Here is a 16,762-nt window from a genome sequence, read left to right on the forward strand (position 1 = left end):
AGCGGGGATTCACACTGGTTTATTGGGGGCCTTGCCAGGCTGGGGACTTTTCCATGCACAGGCAGTAATAAGTGCGGGGCGAGGCTGGGGACTGGGGTAGGCCTCGGGTAGGGGTCACTGGCAGGTGTTGTAGATCTGGACCTGCAAGTTGATGGCTTGAAGCACACTGCGCATCCTGGCCTCCAGCCCGTCCAGCTGAGCCGCTTTGCCCTCCAGCGCCCGCTCGTTCTCCTCATAAGTGCCTTCCAGCTCTAGGAGAGACAGGTCTCAGATGAAGGGTCCTTCTCCCAGAGTCCCACATCTCTGGCGTCCCATCCTCACCTTGCAGCCGCTGCAGCTTGTCCTGAGCAGCCTGCAACAAGCCGCGAGCCTCATCCCGCAGTTGTTCTGCCCGTGCCTGTGCAGCCAGCACACCCTGGGCCTTGCGCTCAGCCAGGGCCCTCACTGTCTGGTACTGGTCACCTAGTGGGCCCTTCAGCAGCTGCAGATATAGAGGTCCAGGGCAGGGTAGTGGCCCAGTGGAGGCCCAGCCTCTACCCCCACCCCTTCCAACTGGCTCTGCCTCAACCCACCTGTTCAGCTTCCCGGGCACGACCCTGGGCACTGCCAGCTGTTTCTTCAGCGCTAGAGGCTGCCAGGCTATTCCCTGCTCGCTTCAATTTCAGAGCCTCCAGGAGACCATCCAATTGCTGAGCCCGCTCACCTGCAGAGCTCAATGCCTTCTCTGTACCTGCCATCCTCTCCTGAACCTGTCACGGGTGGGCCTAGGGTTAAACAGGTTTATGCAGCATGCTCACAACCTTGCCCCACTGATGTCCCAGGGAGACCACACCTGGTGCAGGGTCTGCTCTGTGTCCTGTGTGTCAACCACTGCCCCCTGGATGGCACCCTGAGCAGCACCCTGTGCCCGCTGGGCCTCCTCCAGCGCTGCCTGTACTGTCTCTGCCTTCTGTTTCTCACCCTCAGCCCGGCTCCTGGAGAAGAGAGGGAATCAGGACTTGCAAGTATCAGAACTAGGTGTCAAGGATGGGGTCCAAGGTTGGGGTCAGACCGTGCCCGCTGTGCATCCTTCAGTAGCTGCTCTGCCCGATGCACGTCTCCCACAGTACGCGCCAGGATCGTGTCCACATCTGCCAGGCTCCGGACCCGCTCTGCAATCTCGCCCGCCAAGTGCCGGATCTGCTCAGGTGACGCTGGGATGGAGAGCTCTAGCACCCGTGTGGCCACCATCTCAATGCTGTCAGGATCAGCCCCCTCCTCTATGGGGACACAGGCAAGGGCTTAAGGACACAGATTCCCCAGCACGGGCATGGGGACACAGTCTTGGGGTATGGACTCAGGGACCACACATGGGGTATGGATTTGCTAATAGGCATAAGGATGTAACCACAATGACAGGGACTATACATGGGACATAGATGCAGGGTCGTGGACTTGGGGACTACATATGGGCACGGGCTCAGGGTCCAGACACCCTGAGCCCTTGCCCATCTGTGGTCACAAACACAGGTACAGTGCAGGCCCTGACCCAAGTATGAACACAGACATGGGGGAAACACCACATGGCCTGGGCCACAAGGGAGGCTCACGGCTGAGGAAGTCCTTCACACTCTGGATAAGTTCCCGCAGTTCCTGGTTGGCCTGTTCCACCTGTCCCCTGGAAGCATTAGCCTTGTCCAGGGCTGCCTGGGCCCGCTGCTGTGCCTCGCCTGCCTGCCGACGGGTCTCAGCTACCTGGCTGAGGATGCCACCACCTTCTGCCAATGCCCGCTGCAGTTCTGCCTGTGTGTGGCGGGCCCGACCCAGCGCCAGATCCGCCATGGCTGCTGCCCCACTGCAGCTGAGGCCCCCACAACGGGGCTGCCCATCCTCGTCCCGACAGCCAGCACCCCCGCAAGGGCTCGTAGCACAGGGTGCATCTCCCGGGGACCCACACACCTGCCAGGCACAGAACAAGTCAGGGTCTGGGGGAAGGAACAGCCACACCCATATGTCCCACCCGACACTTGTGCCTCACCAGTTCATTTATGCCTGTCAGGCTCAGGGCATGGGTACGGGCAGAGAGCTCGCCCAGTGCCTGCTGGTTGGCCATGTGCTTGCGGTTGAAGTCCTTCTTTCGGGCACCCATCAGCACCTCTGTCCGGTGCCGTGTGGCTGCTGAGTTGCTCACAGGGCTGGGCACTGTCAGGGCTGACATGTTGGCACGACGTTCTGCCTCTGCAGACAGGCTGTGGGCATGGCGGATGCTGTCATAGGCACCTAAGTCGGGCAGAGGCAGGCAGTCAGCTGAAGATCAACCCTGATCCACCCGCCTAGTTGACCAACAACTCACCCAGGAAGTTTGAATGCTTGAGCAGGTCCAGATGCTGGTCAAGCTGCCGCAGTGTGAGATTAAGTGCAAGCCCGTCTCGCTCTAGACTGCTTAGTGCATGGTTGGCATTGAAATTCTTGTCCTGCACATCTGTGAGCTCTGCTTCCAGCTGGGTCAGGTGCTCAGTGGCCTCCCCAATTTTACGCCTGCATGGGGTGATGAGGAGATATTATTTATAGAGACTTCAGCCCTAATGCATCGGGCCTCGGCCCCATCCCACCATGTATCCTCAGGCCCGTCCGCACCGCAACTCCTCTGTGGCCTCCACGAGCTGTGCAGTGGAGGCAGCTGAGGCGTTACGGGCACCGACGATCCCCTGCACAGTGCCCAGCTTCTCCTGCATGTGCCAGAAGCTGCTCTCAAAGGCACCCAGCACACCCGTCTGCTGCAGCTCCTGCGCCCATTGCTCCAGGCGCCGTGTACGAGCAGCCAGGTCCTGTACCACACGGTCCCAGTCCCCGAAGCATGCGTGGCAGGGGTGGCAGGCAGGAAAGACGCCCGAGAAGCCACGGGCACACTGGTCACAGCGCACGCCAGACATGCCCAGGCGGCAGCTGCAGTGACCTGTGGAACGGTGACACTGAGGTGTGTCTATCCCACGAGGGTCACAATCACAGGCTGCAGGAAAAGGGAAGACCACAGAGTTAAGGCGCCAGTGGGGCATCCTTGGAAGTGCCCCATCCACCCTGGCCCCACGAGCCCCCTTACCGCGGCACTGCAACCCAGGGTCTCCCCAGTGGAGCTCCTGGCACTCAGAACAGGTTCGCCCACCGAAGCCAGCATGGCAGTGGCACTGTCCTGTGAACTAGAGTGGGAACAGGGCAGAGGTCAGTCAGAGGCTGAACCCTCAAGACGTGAGGCAGGCAGCTGGCCCCATCTCCCCAGGGATCCACAGGAAGGTCCCATACCTCATTGCAGGTGGGGCCTCTGGCTCGGCTTGGGTGGCAGGCACAGGGCTGGCAGCCATGGCCACTGGTAAGGTTCCAGAAGTTGGGGGCACAGCGGTCACAGCTAGGGCCCTGGACATTGGGGAGGCATGGGCACTGCCCACTGCTTGGGTCACAGTTGCACCGGTCAGTGGATGGGCACTGCTGGGGATCTGTGCCCAGCAGGTTGCAGGTGCAGCCTATGCCAGCCAAGACGAGCACACTGGTTAAGGAGAGCTGGAGCAGGGAGCCCCACCTCAGCCACCCCCTCCATACCCACACTCACGGTGACAGCTCTGTCGGGCAGCCTGCCCATGGAAGCCAGGCTTGCAGTGGGCACAGTGCGGCCCCTCTGTGTGGTGTAAGCAGCGCAGGCATTGCCCCGAGTGGGAGTCACAGGCATCAGGGTCCGTGGGGTCAATGTTACCACTGCATTCGCATGGTTGGCACTGGCCGCCTGGCCTTGATGGGTCCCCAAAGTGCCCAGGGGCACAAGCTTCGCACCGCAGCCCTGCCCACGGTCGGGGGAAGGCGTGAGTGCTCAGTCCAGCTGCCCCACCCTGATCCCACGCCTGCACCTTACCCACTCACCTGTGTAGCCTGCCCTGCAGTGGCACAGGATCTGCTGGGAGTACCCATCCCGATGGCAAGAAGTAGCAAAGTGCCGCCGGCTCCCGGGGCCTTCAGGGCAGGGACAGGGCCGGCACTGGCCCCCATATGGCAGCCGTGGGTCCCCGTGGAAGCCAGCAATGCACCTGCAGGGAGAAGGAGGAAGAGCTGTGTCATCCCTGAGCAGCCCGCCCACCCACCAGCTCACTCATAGCTGCTTCAGGCTCACCTTTCACAGTGCTCACCCCCTGTGTGGTCACGGCATCCCAGGCAAGCGCCTGTGTGGGGGTCACATTCGTCTGCATGCCCGTTGCAGACACACGGCCGGCAGTTAGGGAATCCCCACTGGCCACGCTGGCAGCGGTCGCAGCGAAGCCCAAATGCACCAGTTTGGCAGGGGCATTGCCCATTGGTTGCTTCACACAGGCCGCTGAGTGCCCCCTCAGGGCTGCACTGGCAGGCTGGGGGCAAGGCAGAAGCTAAGCCAGGGAGAGGGTTTGAGGGGAGTTTGGGTGAGGTCACGGTAGAAGGTCAGGGAATGGAAGAGAACTGCAAGTGACCAGGGCTGAGAGTGTGGGGTCCAAAGCAGAGTTGGAAAAAGGAAGAAGCAGAGCCAGAGGAACGAGGGAGAACAGTAGTGGCAGCGGGGCAGAGGTGGGGGCGGTGTGTGGAGAGAAGAACAGGAGAGACAAAGGGGCAGGTGATACCTTGACAGCCTGTGGGGCCAAAGCCATAGTAGCCAGGGGCACAGAGGTCACAGCGACGCCCAACCACTGCAGGTTTGCACAGGCACTGACCACCATGGGGGTTGCACTCAGAGCTCAGTGAGCCCTGGGGGTCACACTGACAGGCTGTGGGGAGAGGGGACAGGGCAGGTCAAGCTGAGCCCACACACCTCCACCCCACCAGCCAAACCACAGGCACTCACGCAGGGCTCCGTTGTAGACCAGTGTGGACAGGCTGATGAGGAGCGGGGCGCAGGCCTCAGAGGGAAGGGTCTTGCTGGGCACCAGACCCTCCTCGTGGCAGCGGTAGTGTTCAAAGGTGGCACGGCGCTCCAGAGAAGCCGCATCACCCCCACTAAACATCTCCAGCACCAGGACACGGGGCAGCAGCACCAGCTTAAGAGATGAGCAAGGAAGAATAAAGTTCAGACCCAGGACCATGTTGGAACTGCCAGGACACTAAGCTTAGCACTGCCACAGACCTGCCTCTTCTGTCACAGACCCCTTCTATACAGTCACCACTACAGGACCCATCCCACAGGCCCTGCCATCTTGGTTGGTGTGGGAAGAGGGAACTATTCACCGAGTCAATGAGTAGGCTGGGTCCAGAATAGGGGGCCTCAGGCTGGGCACCTCCTCCTGTTCGCACCAGCTTGAGATGCAGCTTGTAGGAGATGCCAGGCTCAAGGCAGACAGGTCTGGGAAACACCATGTACCTGAGGTAGGTGAGGACAGGTATGGGGTCACCCAGGCTTCCCGTATCAATCATCTTGGGCCTCCCCACCCCACACACAGCAACCAAATCATTGGCCAAGAAAGATACTAGGGCTGGGCCAGGCCAAAAACAGCTGGACAGCCTGACGGAGAATCTCTACAGAAGATTCCCATAAATGTGCCTTCACTGGGATCATCACCTGTGCAGACAGTCTTGCTGATAACAGTCCATACAGCCTTGCAACCCCAGAGCATTTCCCTGGCACAAATGCTTGCCAATTTTCCCTCAATGCCCTTTTTACGCTTCCTCCAACCTCGACCTCCAGCCTCCAGTCACGGCTCCTCTTTACCAAGACTGCATCACCTCCCCTCACCCCAGGTCATTCCCATCAGCCTGCAAACCCATGCTAGGGTTATTTTATCCCCCCTGAAAAAAATCTTTGCTCAAGATTTGAGTCTCTCCCTGGCTGCTGCTTTGTCTTTGCTCTCCCGACCAACAAACCCCTAAAATTTTACTGTAGTCACTGCCTCCACTGTCTAGCCTCCCACTCCAGGGGAGCTTTTGCCCCCTCCAGCATGCCATAGAGTCAGCCTGTCCCAAGGTCACCAGTGACCTCCATTTAGCCAAACCCAGTGGCCACTCCTCTATTCTTATCTGCTCCAGCATCCAGCAGCATGCAGTGAGGTCAGTGTGCCTTCCTTCCTGAGACGCTCTTCTCTTGGCTTCTGGGACCTTGTGCAGACTCCTGATTTCTCCCCATCCCCCAGCTACTCCCTCTCTACTGGGCTCTAACACTAGAGTACCCCAAAGCTTGGTTCTGCCCCTCCTTCCTTTCTCTGGTCATTTAATCTAGAGCCACCTCTTTAGGGACAAGTCCCAAATTTACATCTCCAACCTGAGCCCTCCAGTAATTCCAGACACAGAAGTCCAACCACCCACTGGCCTTGTCCCCCATGTCTAAGCATCTCAGAACTGCTCCTTCCTATGTCTCCATCTCAGCGAAGAACACATGCCATCCAGATGCCCAAGCCCCAAAGCCTAGAGCCACCTTTCCACTTTTTCTCCCTTTCCTAAGCCATCAGCTCTGCCACTGGAACCCTCTGGAAACTTCCTTTTCTCGCCACCTCAACTGCTACACCTGTGTCCAGCCCACTGTCACTTAGCTAACTCAATAGCTGCCAGCAGATCTCCCAGCTTCCACCTTGGCCCTTTAGGTCTATTCTCCTCTCAGAAACTAGGGGAATCTTTGCTAAACATAAGTCACAGTTGGCAAAATGTCTATAATGGGTACAGCCAGCTTCATTATGCTATTCTCTGTTTCTATGTATTTTTATTTTTACATGATAAAAAGTTAAGAAAAAAGTGATGAAAAAAGATACATGAAACAAATACTACCCAAAATATAATTAAGCCTTAGTCAGACCAGTTACATCCCCACTCAGAGTACTCTGACACCCTCCCTTCCCCCCAAGGGCACTACCTATCCTGACAATCAATGGGCTCCCCTTATTTCCTGCCTTGGCCTCTGGAACTTAGACCCCTGAAGGAGCAGGTCTTGTTCTGTCTACTTCCTTCCTCTGACCAGTGCCACGCCCAGCAGCAGCTGGCAAACAGTACGCAGGAGGAGGAGGCACTTGAAGGAAGGAACAGATGAATGAGCAGGGGGATCTTCCAAGTGCCCTGCAGGGAGCTTAGGGCTGACCCACAACCCCCCACAGTTGTAGGTGCTACCATTAGTGTCCTCACCTGGTGCCTGGTCGCAGAGTCCCTGGGATGTGGTCATCCTTGGGCAGCACGTGCCCACATGGGCTGTGGGCAGATACAGGCCCTGGGCGCTGCACAGTCAGTTCCATCTCTGCCCATTGCTCAGGTACCTAGAGGAATGGGGTGATGGATGAGAGGCTCCCACATCCAGAGGGTCAGCTCTGGGTTAGGTGTCACAAGGTCTGACCTGGGGCTCCAAGCGCAGTAGCAGGTCATAGTCCATGGCTCTTGGTACAGAGGCCACCAGGAACTCCAGTGCCTGGCCTTCCCGCAGCCTAACAAAGCCTGGGCCAGTCCAAGATGGAATCCCCCCAGGGGTCACCAGGCGTGCCACCACATCAGGTACCTGGGAAGCAATGAGGCTGGGGGTGTGGGCTCAGGCAAGGCACTGCCTCTTTTGCCACAGCCTGTCCCCAAACCCCAGCTCTCTAGTTGAGGCCCTGCCCGAGGCAGACACCCTCCCTACACCAGGCACCACCCATAACCCTGCTTCTCCAGCCATAGTATCACCCATGCCCTGTCCTTCAACAGTGCCCCCCTACCTGCCCCCGAGCTTCCTCAGCCTCCCAAGTTAGGTGGTCAAGGAAGGGCCGGAAGTAACCAGGCTGCACCTGCTCACAGCGTCGCCCCACCATGTTCTGGCGGCAGTGGCACTGACCTGTGGCCTCGTTGCACCTGGGGAACACATGGTTACTCAAGAAGGATCCCCTTTCCCGCCCAGGATCTTTTCCCACCCCTCCCAGGGCCCCTTATACAGTACTCACTGGGGATCCAGGGCACCACCGACATCACAGTCACACGGACGGCAGCCAAGTAGGTCGTGGCTCAGGCCCCAGTGGCCAGGCTGGGGGAGAAGAGGTTGCTGAGGGCCAGAAATAGACCCCCCTCTCTGCCCAACAGGGAATCTAATGATGGCTCTCAGCCTCTACCACCCCTTGGGGAAAGCCTGGCCCCCCGACCACTGGCTCCCACGCTTGGCCTCCCAGACCTGAGGCCTCTCAACCAGGATCGGACCCAAAGCCCTCAGCGCCCACCCAGTGGGGCAGGGACACCACTCCCATCCCTATCCTCTGAGGAGAAGTGCAGAACTCCAGCCCCTCCAGTCGCACCAGGCAGCGGTTGCAGCCACGTCCAGTCACTAAACGCTTGCAGAAACAGGCTCCACTGTTGCGGTCACAAGGGGTGCCCCCTGGCACTGTGCCCCGTGTATCACACTGACATTCTGTGGAGAAGGAGACCCATCAGCACTTTGGGGAGCTGGGGCAGTGCTCGTGTCCAGTTGGGTCCAGAGTAAGAGGTCAAGGGTTAAGGTCAGCACAGGAGTTAGGACAGGAAGCACATACGCTGGCAGCCTAGAGGGTCACTGGCACTGAGCCCAAAGAAGCCATCACGGCACTGCTGGCAGCGAGAGCCCACCACATTTTCTTTGCAGCGACACTGGCCCGAGACCAGCCCCAGTGCAGGATCATCATGGGGATCACAGCGACCACCGTCTTGGGAACCCATGGGATCACAGTCACAGGCTGAGAGCACAAAGAAGTGCAGGGTTACCCTTATGCCAACTAGCCCAGCACCAGTCATCTCTCAAGCCCCCACCCTAGATTCCCAGTCTGGCTCCACCCTCCATCCCCCCACCCCAAATCCCTGCAACCTGCGCAGCAGTCTGGCACTTCAGCTCATACCCCAGGATCAGCCTTCCCTCTCCCATGTCCAATTCCAGCCTTACAGCGACACACGGCTGGGTCTCGCAGGTCCTTGGTTGGGTCACGGTAGAAGAAGGGTCGGCAGAGCTCACACTGGCGCCCAGCTGTGTTGTGCTGACACCCATCACACACACCTCCACTCACGTTGCCAGATGCCAGGTATATGGCCATGTCGAAGTGGCAGCTGTAGGTATGCCCATGGCACTCACACTCTTGGGAGAGGGGAGGGAAGAGCAGGGCAAAGGCCACTTGAGGGACCATGTCCTGAGAGTAAGGGGCTTAGGGGCCCCCAGTGCCACCTTAGGTCCCTGCCACAGGCCAGAATTTGTGGGTGGGGGTTCAGGGACTTTAAGGCTTCAGCATCATACTGGGCCCCTAACCAGAGCAGACTGTGCAGAGGGTTGAGGGAGTCCCCAGGGGCATCAAGACCAGGATACCCTTCAGGCACAGCCTTGGTGTTAGGGGCTTAACCAACCAGCTCTAGGTTCTGCCCAGGGCACAGCCAGGCCACAGAGTCCTGGGGCTATGAGGGCCAGGGTCTCACTTACTCCTGCAGGCGTGACTGTGGCCGTCCTCAGCCGGATGCCAGGGCAGATCATGATAGAAATCCTGACACTGCTCACAGTTGAAGCCACGAGTGTTGTGTTTGCAGATGCAGGCCCCATGAACCTAGCAGGGTGGGTAGGCAAGTGGTCAGCACTGTCCAGCCATGCCTGCCCCTGCCCCCAGCCCTACTCCAGCCAGTTGAAGACCCTCACCATGCCCTCAGCATGGGCTGGTGCCCCTGGGGCGGGTGCACACTGTGAGGCGTGTCCATAGCAGAAGCAGTTGCCACGCACAACCAGCTCGTACAGGGCATAATAGTACTTCTCGCGGATCTCCCGCCGTGGGTCAAGCAGGTTGTCCCCGAGCGTGTGTAGCCGTGTCAGGTTCACCCGTAGATTGGTGATCTTTAGCAGGTCTAAGTGGGGGAAAGGGGTTGGGGGCCAGCTGTCCAGGCAGGCTCTTGCTGCCCCATGCCCACCCAGGAGCTGAAGCTGCCAAGGTCACCTTGGGAGACCTCCTGTCTACAGCTATATGAGCTAAATTGGACTTGGCACCTGCCCTAGGAAGCACCCAGAATAGCTACTGAGGCCCCAGATAGTCATCACCAGCCGGGGGCTGGGACTGCGCCAGCCTCAAAGAATGGAACACTCACTCTGGATCCATGGGCTATAGGGGTCTGGAATAGGGATTGCAGGGTCCAGCACACGATAGATGACCTGGAAGGGCATAGAGTCATTAGAGACACTGGACCTGCCTCATGCCCGTCGTGCCCCCCTTCTGCCCCAAGCCCAGATCCCAGCCCTCACCTCGCCTTCAGTGGATGGCTCAATCTCTGAATAGCGAGACTCACAGACTACGTCATCCCAGTGCCGTGGGGGAGCCAGTGGGACTCCTGGGAAGTCAGCCCCACAGTCATAGGAGAAATATCTGTACACGTGCCAGGTGCGTCCAAAGTCTGCTGAGCGCTCCACCAGCATGGCAGCAGGGCGAAACGTCTGGGTGGGGAGCATGGCTGATCAGCGGGCACTAGGACCCAAGTCCAGCCCAGGCCCATCAAGAGCCCTGCCCAGCTGGGGCCTGCCCTCAAGCAGCTCACAGACAGGTGGAGGTGACCAGGGGAAGCCAAGCAAGGATCAGGAAGGGAAGCCACCTCTAGTGGGGAGACTCAGCGGTCACGGGGCCCAGGGAGGCAGCACCTGACCCAGCCTGGGATTGAGGCAGCGTGTACAAAGGCCTGGAGGGGGCAGGCAACAGAAGGTGTGGGAGGTGAAAGAGCCTCCCATCCAGCCAGGGCACAGCATATGAGCACAGGGAGGCTGGGCTGAAGAGCTGGGACTCTGTTCAGGGGCAATGGGGAGCCAAGCAGGGTGCTTCAAGCAGGCTCCCAGACACGCGGGCACCTTGAAGGTCATAATGAGGTGCGTGAAATGGAACTCAGCCTCCAAGTCCAGCTGGATGGTGACCACGGGGACACCTGGGGCAGGAGTCGGAGGTCAGGGACTTGAGGCTACTTGGTGGACAGCCCTGCTCACCCATACCTCACCCACAGCCTCACCATTCTCTGACTGCCACCAGGCTGCCCGGCGCTGTGGTGCAAAGCTGGTAACTACATTCTGGATGCGATGGCTGTTTGGGTTGTCTCTAGCAGAGAAGGGGCGCCGGGAGTCACACAGGAAGCATTTCTTCTCGTCCTGGGTCGGGTCAGGGTCAGGATCAGCGTTAGTACCTCAGCCAGTGGGCACCACCCTGAGCCAGCCCCCCACCTCAACTCCAATCACACCTGCAGGTGACTGACGATGCAGTAGGGCTGGGGCCCATGCAAGCCACAGGTGGATGAGGCGGTCAGTCTGTCAGCACGGCCCACCAGCAGGTCCCCTGTGGCGGGGTAGCAGCTTCCCCGCGAACAGCCTGGAACATCCGGGGCCGGGGCCTGGGCCAGGGCGGTGGCCGGCACTGGGAACAGGGGGTCAGCTGGTTCTGCTGCACTCCCACCCCATAGCCCCAGAGCCAGCTACCCCAGGACCCACCATCACATCCCGCAACCCCCAGGTCTTCACCAGGCCCCTCACCACTCAGCAGCAGGCCCAGTAGAAGCTGCCAGGGCCCAGGCTGTCCCCGCAGGTCCCTCCCTTGTTCCCTTGCGGCCCGCTCCATCCTGAAGAGGAGAGGAATCAGGATGAGGGGGGATGAGAGGTCTGGGGCCCATGCCCATCTATCCCCTCCCTTGGGGTCCCGTGTTGACTCTGCCTGTGTGGGTCCTTGGCCGATTCCCCACTCGGTCCTCTGTCTGTCCGGCGGTCCCTCCACTAGCTTGGAGTCCGGCGACTTTGAGCAAAGTTGGGAAGTATGGCAGGAAGCAAAGCACGGAGCGGATCTCGGGCAGGAGCACAACATCATGCAGAAACCCCCACCTCTCTGGAAACGACTCTCACTCTAGAAACTAGACACAGGCTGGCTCACCTGCAAATCTTTATTGTGCCCCCATGCCCAGGTCTGCACAGAGCCAGGGGAACACAGGGTTTGGGGCCCTTAGGCCACTATAGTTAGGGGACGCACCAAGCAGGGGCTATGGCATAAACAAAGAAGAGGAGTCTGATCTTTGAGACCTCAAGTGGCCCATGGAAACTAGCCTTTGTCTCCAGTGTCATTGGTGCTGTGGAAGTCACCATCAATTAGGCTTTTCAGTCCCAGGGCTCCAGCATCAGTGGGGAGGTGGAAGGGTGCACTCAGGGTGTCAAGCTCCCCTATTCAGGGATGTGGGATGGACAGCCTGGCCGGAAGGACAGGACAACATACGGGTAGCGGGGGAGATGGAGAAAGGCCATCTCCTGCCCAGGGTCTCCGCTTCCCCCAATCACTACAACAAGTAGGCATGAGAAGAGCTCAGTTTCCCACTATGAAAATGAGTGCTGGTCACTGACAACAGACCAGAGCAGTAGCAAGCAAATCCAGATCTTATGGCTCTTCATCCACTCCAGGCCTTCTGGCCCACCGAGAGCTTCCGAGCCCGGGCTTGGAATGCGCGCTGCCCAGAGCCCATGCCCCACCCAGGCCCCTGGGACTGCGGTAGGGACCACGGATTCTGGGGGTCTGTAGGGCCCTGTCGGGGTGGCTTTGAGCTGCCACAGCTGCGCCCACTGTCTGGGGTCAGGTGGAGAGTACCCCAGAGGTGTAGGCCCAGGGGAGAAAGCTGGGGTTCTTCAGGGGAATCATTAGGCTTCACAGGGAGAGTCTGGGCAGGGGGGCAGTCAATCTGCTGGACTTGAAGGGTTGCTGGGAGTCGCACCAGTTATGTGGAGGAGGGGTCTCCAGATACCCGGGGATCATGTAGTCAATCTGAGGGGCTCAGGGATATTAGAGGGGGCTCAGAATTGGAGCTCACTCAGAGATAAGGATCTATCAGGATCTCAGGGGCACTTGATGGTCTCAGGAAGTTTTACTTGATGCCCTCCCCCCGATACCCACCGCCTCCCAGTTTCTCAAGGTCAGAGGGCCACTGGAAAACAACATGGTGTCACATAGAGATCGCTCAGGATCAGCAGGCACTCAGTGGTGCCTCTGGTCTCTCAAGGTCAGGAGATTCCTGGGTCACTCTGGGGTCACTCTGAGTCACCCAGGTAGTCCCAGAGTCCCTCTTACTGGCATCCACAGACAGCAGTCAGCAGGTGGTGTACACAATGGCCCACAGCTGCATGTGATCAAGCAGCTCTGCTGCCTGCTGCTCCAGGGCCCACAGGGTGGTCACTTTCTTGCCCAGTGCCTGCGCATTCTGAGCCAGGTGGCGCTCCAACCCTGGGGATCAGGGTCATCTGAGCCAGGCTCTGACTTCTGGTCCTAATCTCTGACCCTGACTCTGACCCCAGCCCTAAATAAGCTCTAACCCTAATTAACGTTTGACCTCCTGTTCTAGACTTTAACCCCAGCCTGAGCCCTATATGAATCTGGACCTGACCCCTATATGAATCTGGACCTGATGCCTATATGAATCTGGACCTGACGCCTATATGAATCTGGACCTGACCTGCACCCTTCCCTGACCCTCCCACACCATCCCAATAACTCTGACCCTCCCTTCTGACCCTGACCACCCCCCATACCCACCCCACCATGGCCCAGCCACGTACCCTCTAGGCAGCTCTAGCTGTTCTGTGCCAGCTTTAGAAACTCTTGGGCCTCAGCTCATGCCCACTGTACCCGCTCTTCTGCATTTGCACCGTGGCCACTGGGCTACGTGTGCCCTCCTGCAACTCCACCACACCTAACTGGGCCACCTGCAATTCCTAGAGCAAGACTAGATCTGAAACCCCACCCCACGTAGACTCTACAGTCCCAAACACATTGCCACCCAAAGTTCCTGGGTTTGGGGGGCAGGGGCTTTTAGAACTGAGACCCTGCCTCAGCCTGGCATAGCCCAGTCCCAGCCTAAACCCGATTTCACACTATTCCAGAGGTGTCCCTGAGACCCTAATGTCCACTTTTCCCATCTCACCTTGCCCAGGCTCCCAGCCACACCCAAGGCATGTGCTGCTCACTCTTCTGCCTCCTGGGCCTGCCACTGACTCAGGGCCAAACAGGTCCTGAGAGCCATAGCTGCACTGGACAGATGCCCCAGGACTGGGGTCACATCCACTGCCAGTGCCACCCAGGCCAGGTGGCCTGCCACCTGAGGCAAAGATTAGGGAATCACAGAGAGGCCACAGCAAGGTAGAGCATTGCATGGTCAGGGTATTTAGCACCGTGGTATCACAACTGGTCAAGGATCTCAGGGAAAGAATGGGGATCACAGCAGCCTCTGAGCAAGAGGTGTGAGGGAGCTGAGGGGTATGGGTGGGGTATCACCTCCTGTACACTGGCTTCCAGACCTCGAAGTCTGTTTCAAGACCTGCAGTCCTTGCTCTGCAGCCCTTGCATGAGTTCCCGCCTCAGCCAGCACTCCCTAAACATCCAGCTCCCTAAACATCCAGTCCAAGGCCCTGGCTGTACCCTCCCTGAAGGACACAGATGATCAGGCAGTCCAGCACTCCCTTCCTCCCCAACCTCTGACCTCTACCTCCAGCCTCCTGGCCCTTAACCTGGTCTGCTGTGCCTGATGGAGAACACCTTCAGCTTTGGGCAGCTCCTGGCCTATGGCATCTGGCACAGGGAGGGCACCCTGGATCTGATCCAGCAGGAGGGCAATGCCTGCTGCCCCACCTTGGGGGAGGGGCACCGCCAGCGCATGGCATGCCACCAGCTCCACACTCACAGCATCTGTGGGGATGGAGGTAGGGATCCTGGATGTGAACTCTGATCCCTGACCCAACGAACTTTGACCCTAATCTCTCACTGACCCTGCCTCTGACATGACTACACGGTGTGCTAGAGGCTTCCAAGAGCCAATTGTTAAATTTTCAGGAATTCTGTGAATCAGTTGTTAAATGACAGGTAGAATGAAATCAGTCACGGTGGGGATTACTGACGCCACAGAAATTGACAAACACTACAAATCAGTTCCTCCTGACCCCCAGGGCCCACTTGTTAAACATTTAGAAGCACACTAGTGCTCCCACCTGATCCCTGGTCAGCCCTGATGAGTATTCCTCATTCTAGAAGGAATATCATAGCAGTGTCCGAGATGCCCACCTGCCCCTGCCCCTGACCTCAGACACACAAGCAGACATGTACCCAAGAGGAAATGCTGGATGGGCTGCACAGTTGCTTGCATGTGAGCCATGATGGCCACACCCCAGACCCCCTTGCATGACGCCTCATCTCCCAGGCCTGGATTCCCGTGGAGCTTGCAGTGGCCTGGATTTGCTGTTGCTGGTAGGGGTGGGTCAGATGTAGAATATGTCTCTTGCAATCCCATGGCCAAGCCATGGTACCCTGTGACTCCCACCATGCTCTCCTCCACAGCCCCCATGGCTCTGTACCAGTTGCTGACGCTGCTCCAAGGCTGTAACCGCCATGTCCAGGCTATAGGAGGAGTTATAGGAGGTAACCAGAGCCCACTGGGAGGTAGGCAGGGTCCCAGGACAAGAGGGAACACCACAGGGTACAGGAACATAAACCAACCGAGGTCCCCGACCCCTAGGGGAATGGTCCCCGATTCCTAGGGGATCCAGTGAGGAATGCATGTCCCAGCGCTCCCATTGCCCTACACCCAGTTTACCCCTAGGAGAGAGTCCTCGCCTTGGCAAAGCCTCCCACAGTGACCCATATCTCCACCTACCACTCCAGCTTTGACTAGGAGCTGCAGAAGCTGAGGGTGACGCCTCTGGACCCTGTGGACCAGCCCCTCAATTTCAGCTGCCACACAGCTGTCCCTCTGGGTCGGCCCATCCCCCACAGCAGCTTCTCTGTCCACCACCAGGCCTCCTGGGCCTGTCCCAGGATGCTGTCTGGTCCTCCAACTGTGGCCACAGCCTGGGCTGTAAGCATGGCCTCTTGAGAAAGCAGGGCAGCTGAGGAGGCCTGGGCCTCAGCACCTGCAGGGGATAGGAACAATAGACACAGGGTTGGCTCAGGGCTTCCACTGGCAGGGTCAGTCAGACTCCTGGGTCCCCCAGATATGTAAGCAAAGGCACCTGGTCCCTTCCTCCTGCCCCAGCCTAGACCCCACCATCACCTGCGGCCCACCTACCTGCCTACTTGGCCTCACCTTGGGCTCCTGTGGCCTTCTTGAGCCAGGCCAAGCCCTTGACACAGTCTAGCTTATGGGATAATTCTTCCAGATGTTCACACTGCCCCCTAACCCATGGCTCTCTTTCTGCTACAACCTGTCCTTTGGCCCACAGTGTCTGGGCCAATGCAGTTGTTTCCAGTCTGTGGGAGGATGGAGTATCAGCCTGGCCAGAGATGCCCTTTCCTCCCTGATTCCTCACTCAAGAAAACTCACCTCACTCCCAGACCCAGGACTCAGACAGGCCAACCCAAGACCCTCTGAATCCCTGACCCTGGGAGGCTAGCTGGAGACCTCCTTCCTACTGACCCCAGACCCCTTGCCTGAGTCCAGCTATCCATTCCATAAGTTGTCGTTGGGGTCCCACAGCGGGGGAAGGAGATTCCAGGAGTGTCTGGGCCTGCTGGAGTACCCCCTCCAGGCCTGCAGGTGCCCCCAGCACCCCAGCCAGCCATCCCCTGGCGTAAGGCGGCCACTTTGTGGGCCACAGTGTCCAGCTGTAGCTGGAGCAGAGCCAGGTGTTGGTCCCAGGAGGTGAAACAGGGAGGGCAGGACATGCAGTGTGGGAAGCCACCTTTGGAGCCACGGGCACATGCCTGGCACCTCAGCCCTGAGATACCCTCTCTGCAGCAGCAGGTGCCTGTGTGTGGGTCACAGCTGGGCGAGATGGAGCCCTGGGGGTCACAGGCACAGGCTGCGGGGGAGAGAGAGGGTCAGGGTAGGGAGCAAGCAGCACTCACAC

At 58.8% G+C, this 16,762-nt stretch overlaps 1 protein-coding gene across 2 annotated transcripts; it reads right to left on the reverse strand.

Annotated features, from left to right (window-relative positions):
* Window positions 1-8: 8 nt before the first annotated feature.
* Window positions 9-11,649, reverse strand: LAMB2 (laminin subunit beta 2). 2 transcript variants are annotated; one of them, XM_060022483.1, is made up of 33 exons: window positions 11,607-11,649; window positions 11,429-11,514; window positions 11,140-11,312; window positions 10,915-11,050; window positions 10,760-10,833; window positions 10,166-10,354; window positions 10,012-10,075; window positions 9,572-9,774; window positions 9,362-9,482; window positions 8,837-9,025; window positions 8,454-8,633; window positions 8,220-8,332; window positions 7,875-7,954; window positions 7,653-7,785; window positions 7,298-7,456; window positions 7,093-7,220; window positions 5,215-5,347; window positions 4,835-5,027; window positions 4,614-4,757; window positions 4,136-4,367; window positions 3,889-4,052; window positions 3,584-3,808; window positions 3,280-3,497; window positions 3,080-3,176; window positions 2,617-2,989; window positions 2,333-2,517; window positions 2,018-2,259; window positions 1,590-1,938; window positions 1,052-1,259; window positions 833-974; window positions 573-749; window positions 322-481; window positions 9-251 (listed from the first exon to the last, which is right to left on the reverse strand). In XM_060022483.1, exons 2-33 carry the CDS (start codon window positions 11,511-11,513, stop codon window positions 115-117), a joined length of 5,406 nt encoding a protein of 1,801 aa, XP_059878466.1. In that variant the 5' UTR covers window position 11,514; window positions 11,607-11,649; the 3' UTR covers window positions 9-114. The 2 variants fall into 2 exon arrangements, with proteins under 2 accessions (XP_059878466.1, XP_059878467.1); XM_060022484.2 differs by lacking the exon at window positions 3,584-3,808.
* Window positions 11,650-16,762: the final 5,113 nt, after the last annotated feature.

This window comes from Delphinus delphis, chromosome 10 (assembly GCF_949987515.2).
Source record: "Delphinus delphis chromosome 10, mDelDel1.2, whole genome shotgun sequence".
Lineage (NCBI taxonomy): Eukaryota > Metazoa > Chordata > Mammalia > Artiodactyla > Delphinidae > Delphinus > Delphinus delphis.

Coding starts and splice junctions, on each gene's coding strand:
- LAMB2 (XM_060022483.1), bottom strand. CDS start 11,513: ATGGAGCGGGCCGCAAGGGAACAAGGGAGGGACCTGCGGGGACAGCCT. Junction 7,221..7,297: donor TACTGCGCTTGGAGCCCCAG/GTCAGACCTTGT, acceptor CCATTCCTCTAG/GTACCTGAGCAATGGGCAGA. Junction 2,990..3,079: donor CCCTGGGTTGCAGTGCCGCG/GTAAGGGGGCTC, acceptor CTTTTCCTGCAG/CCTGTGATTGTGACCCTCGT.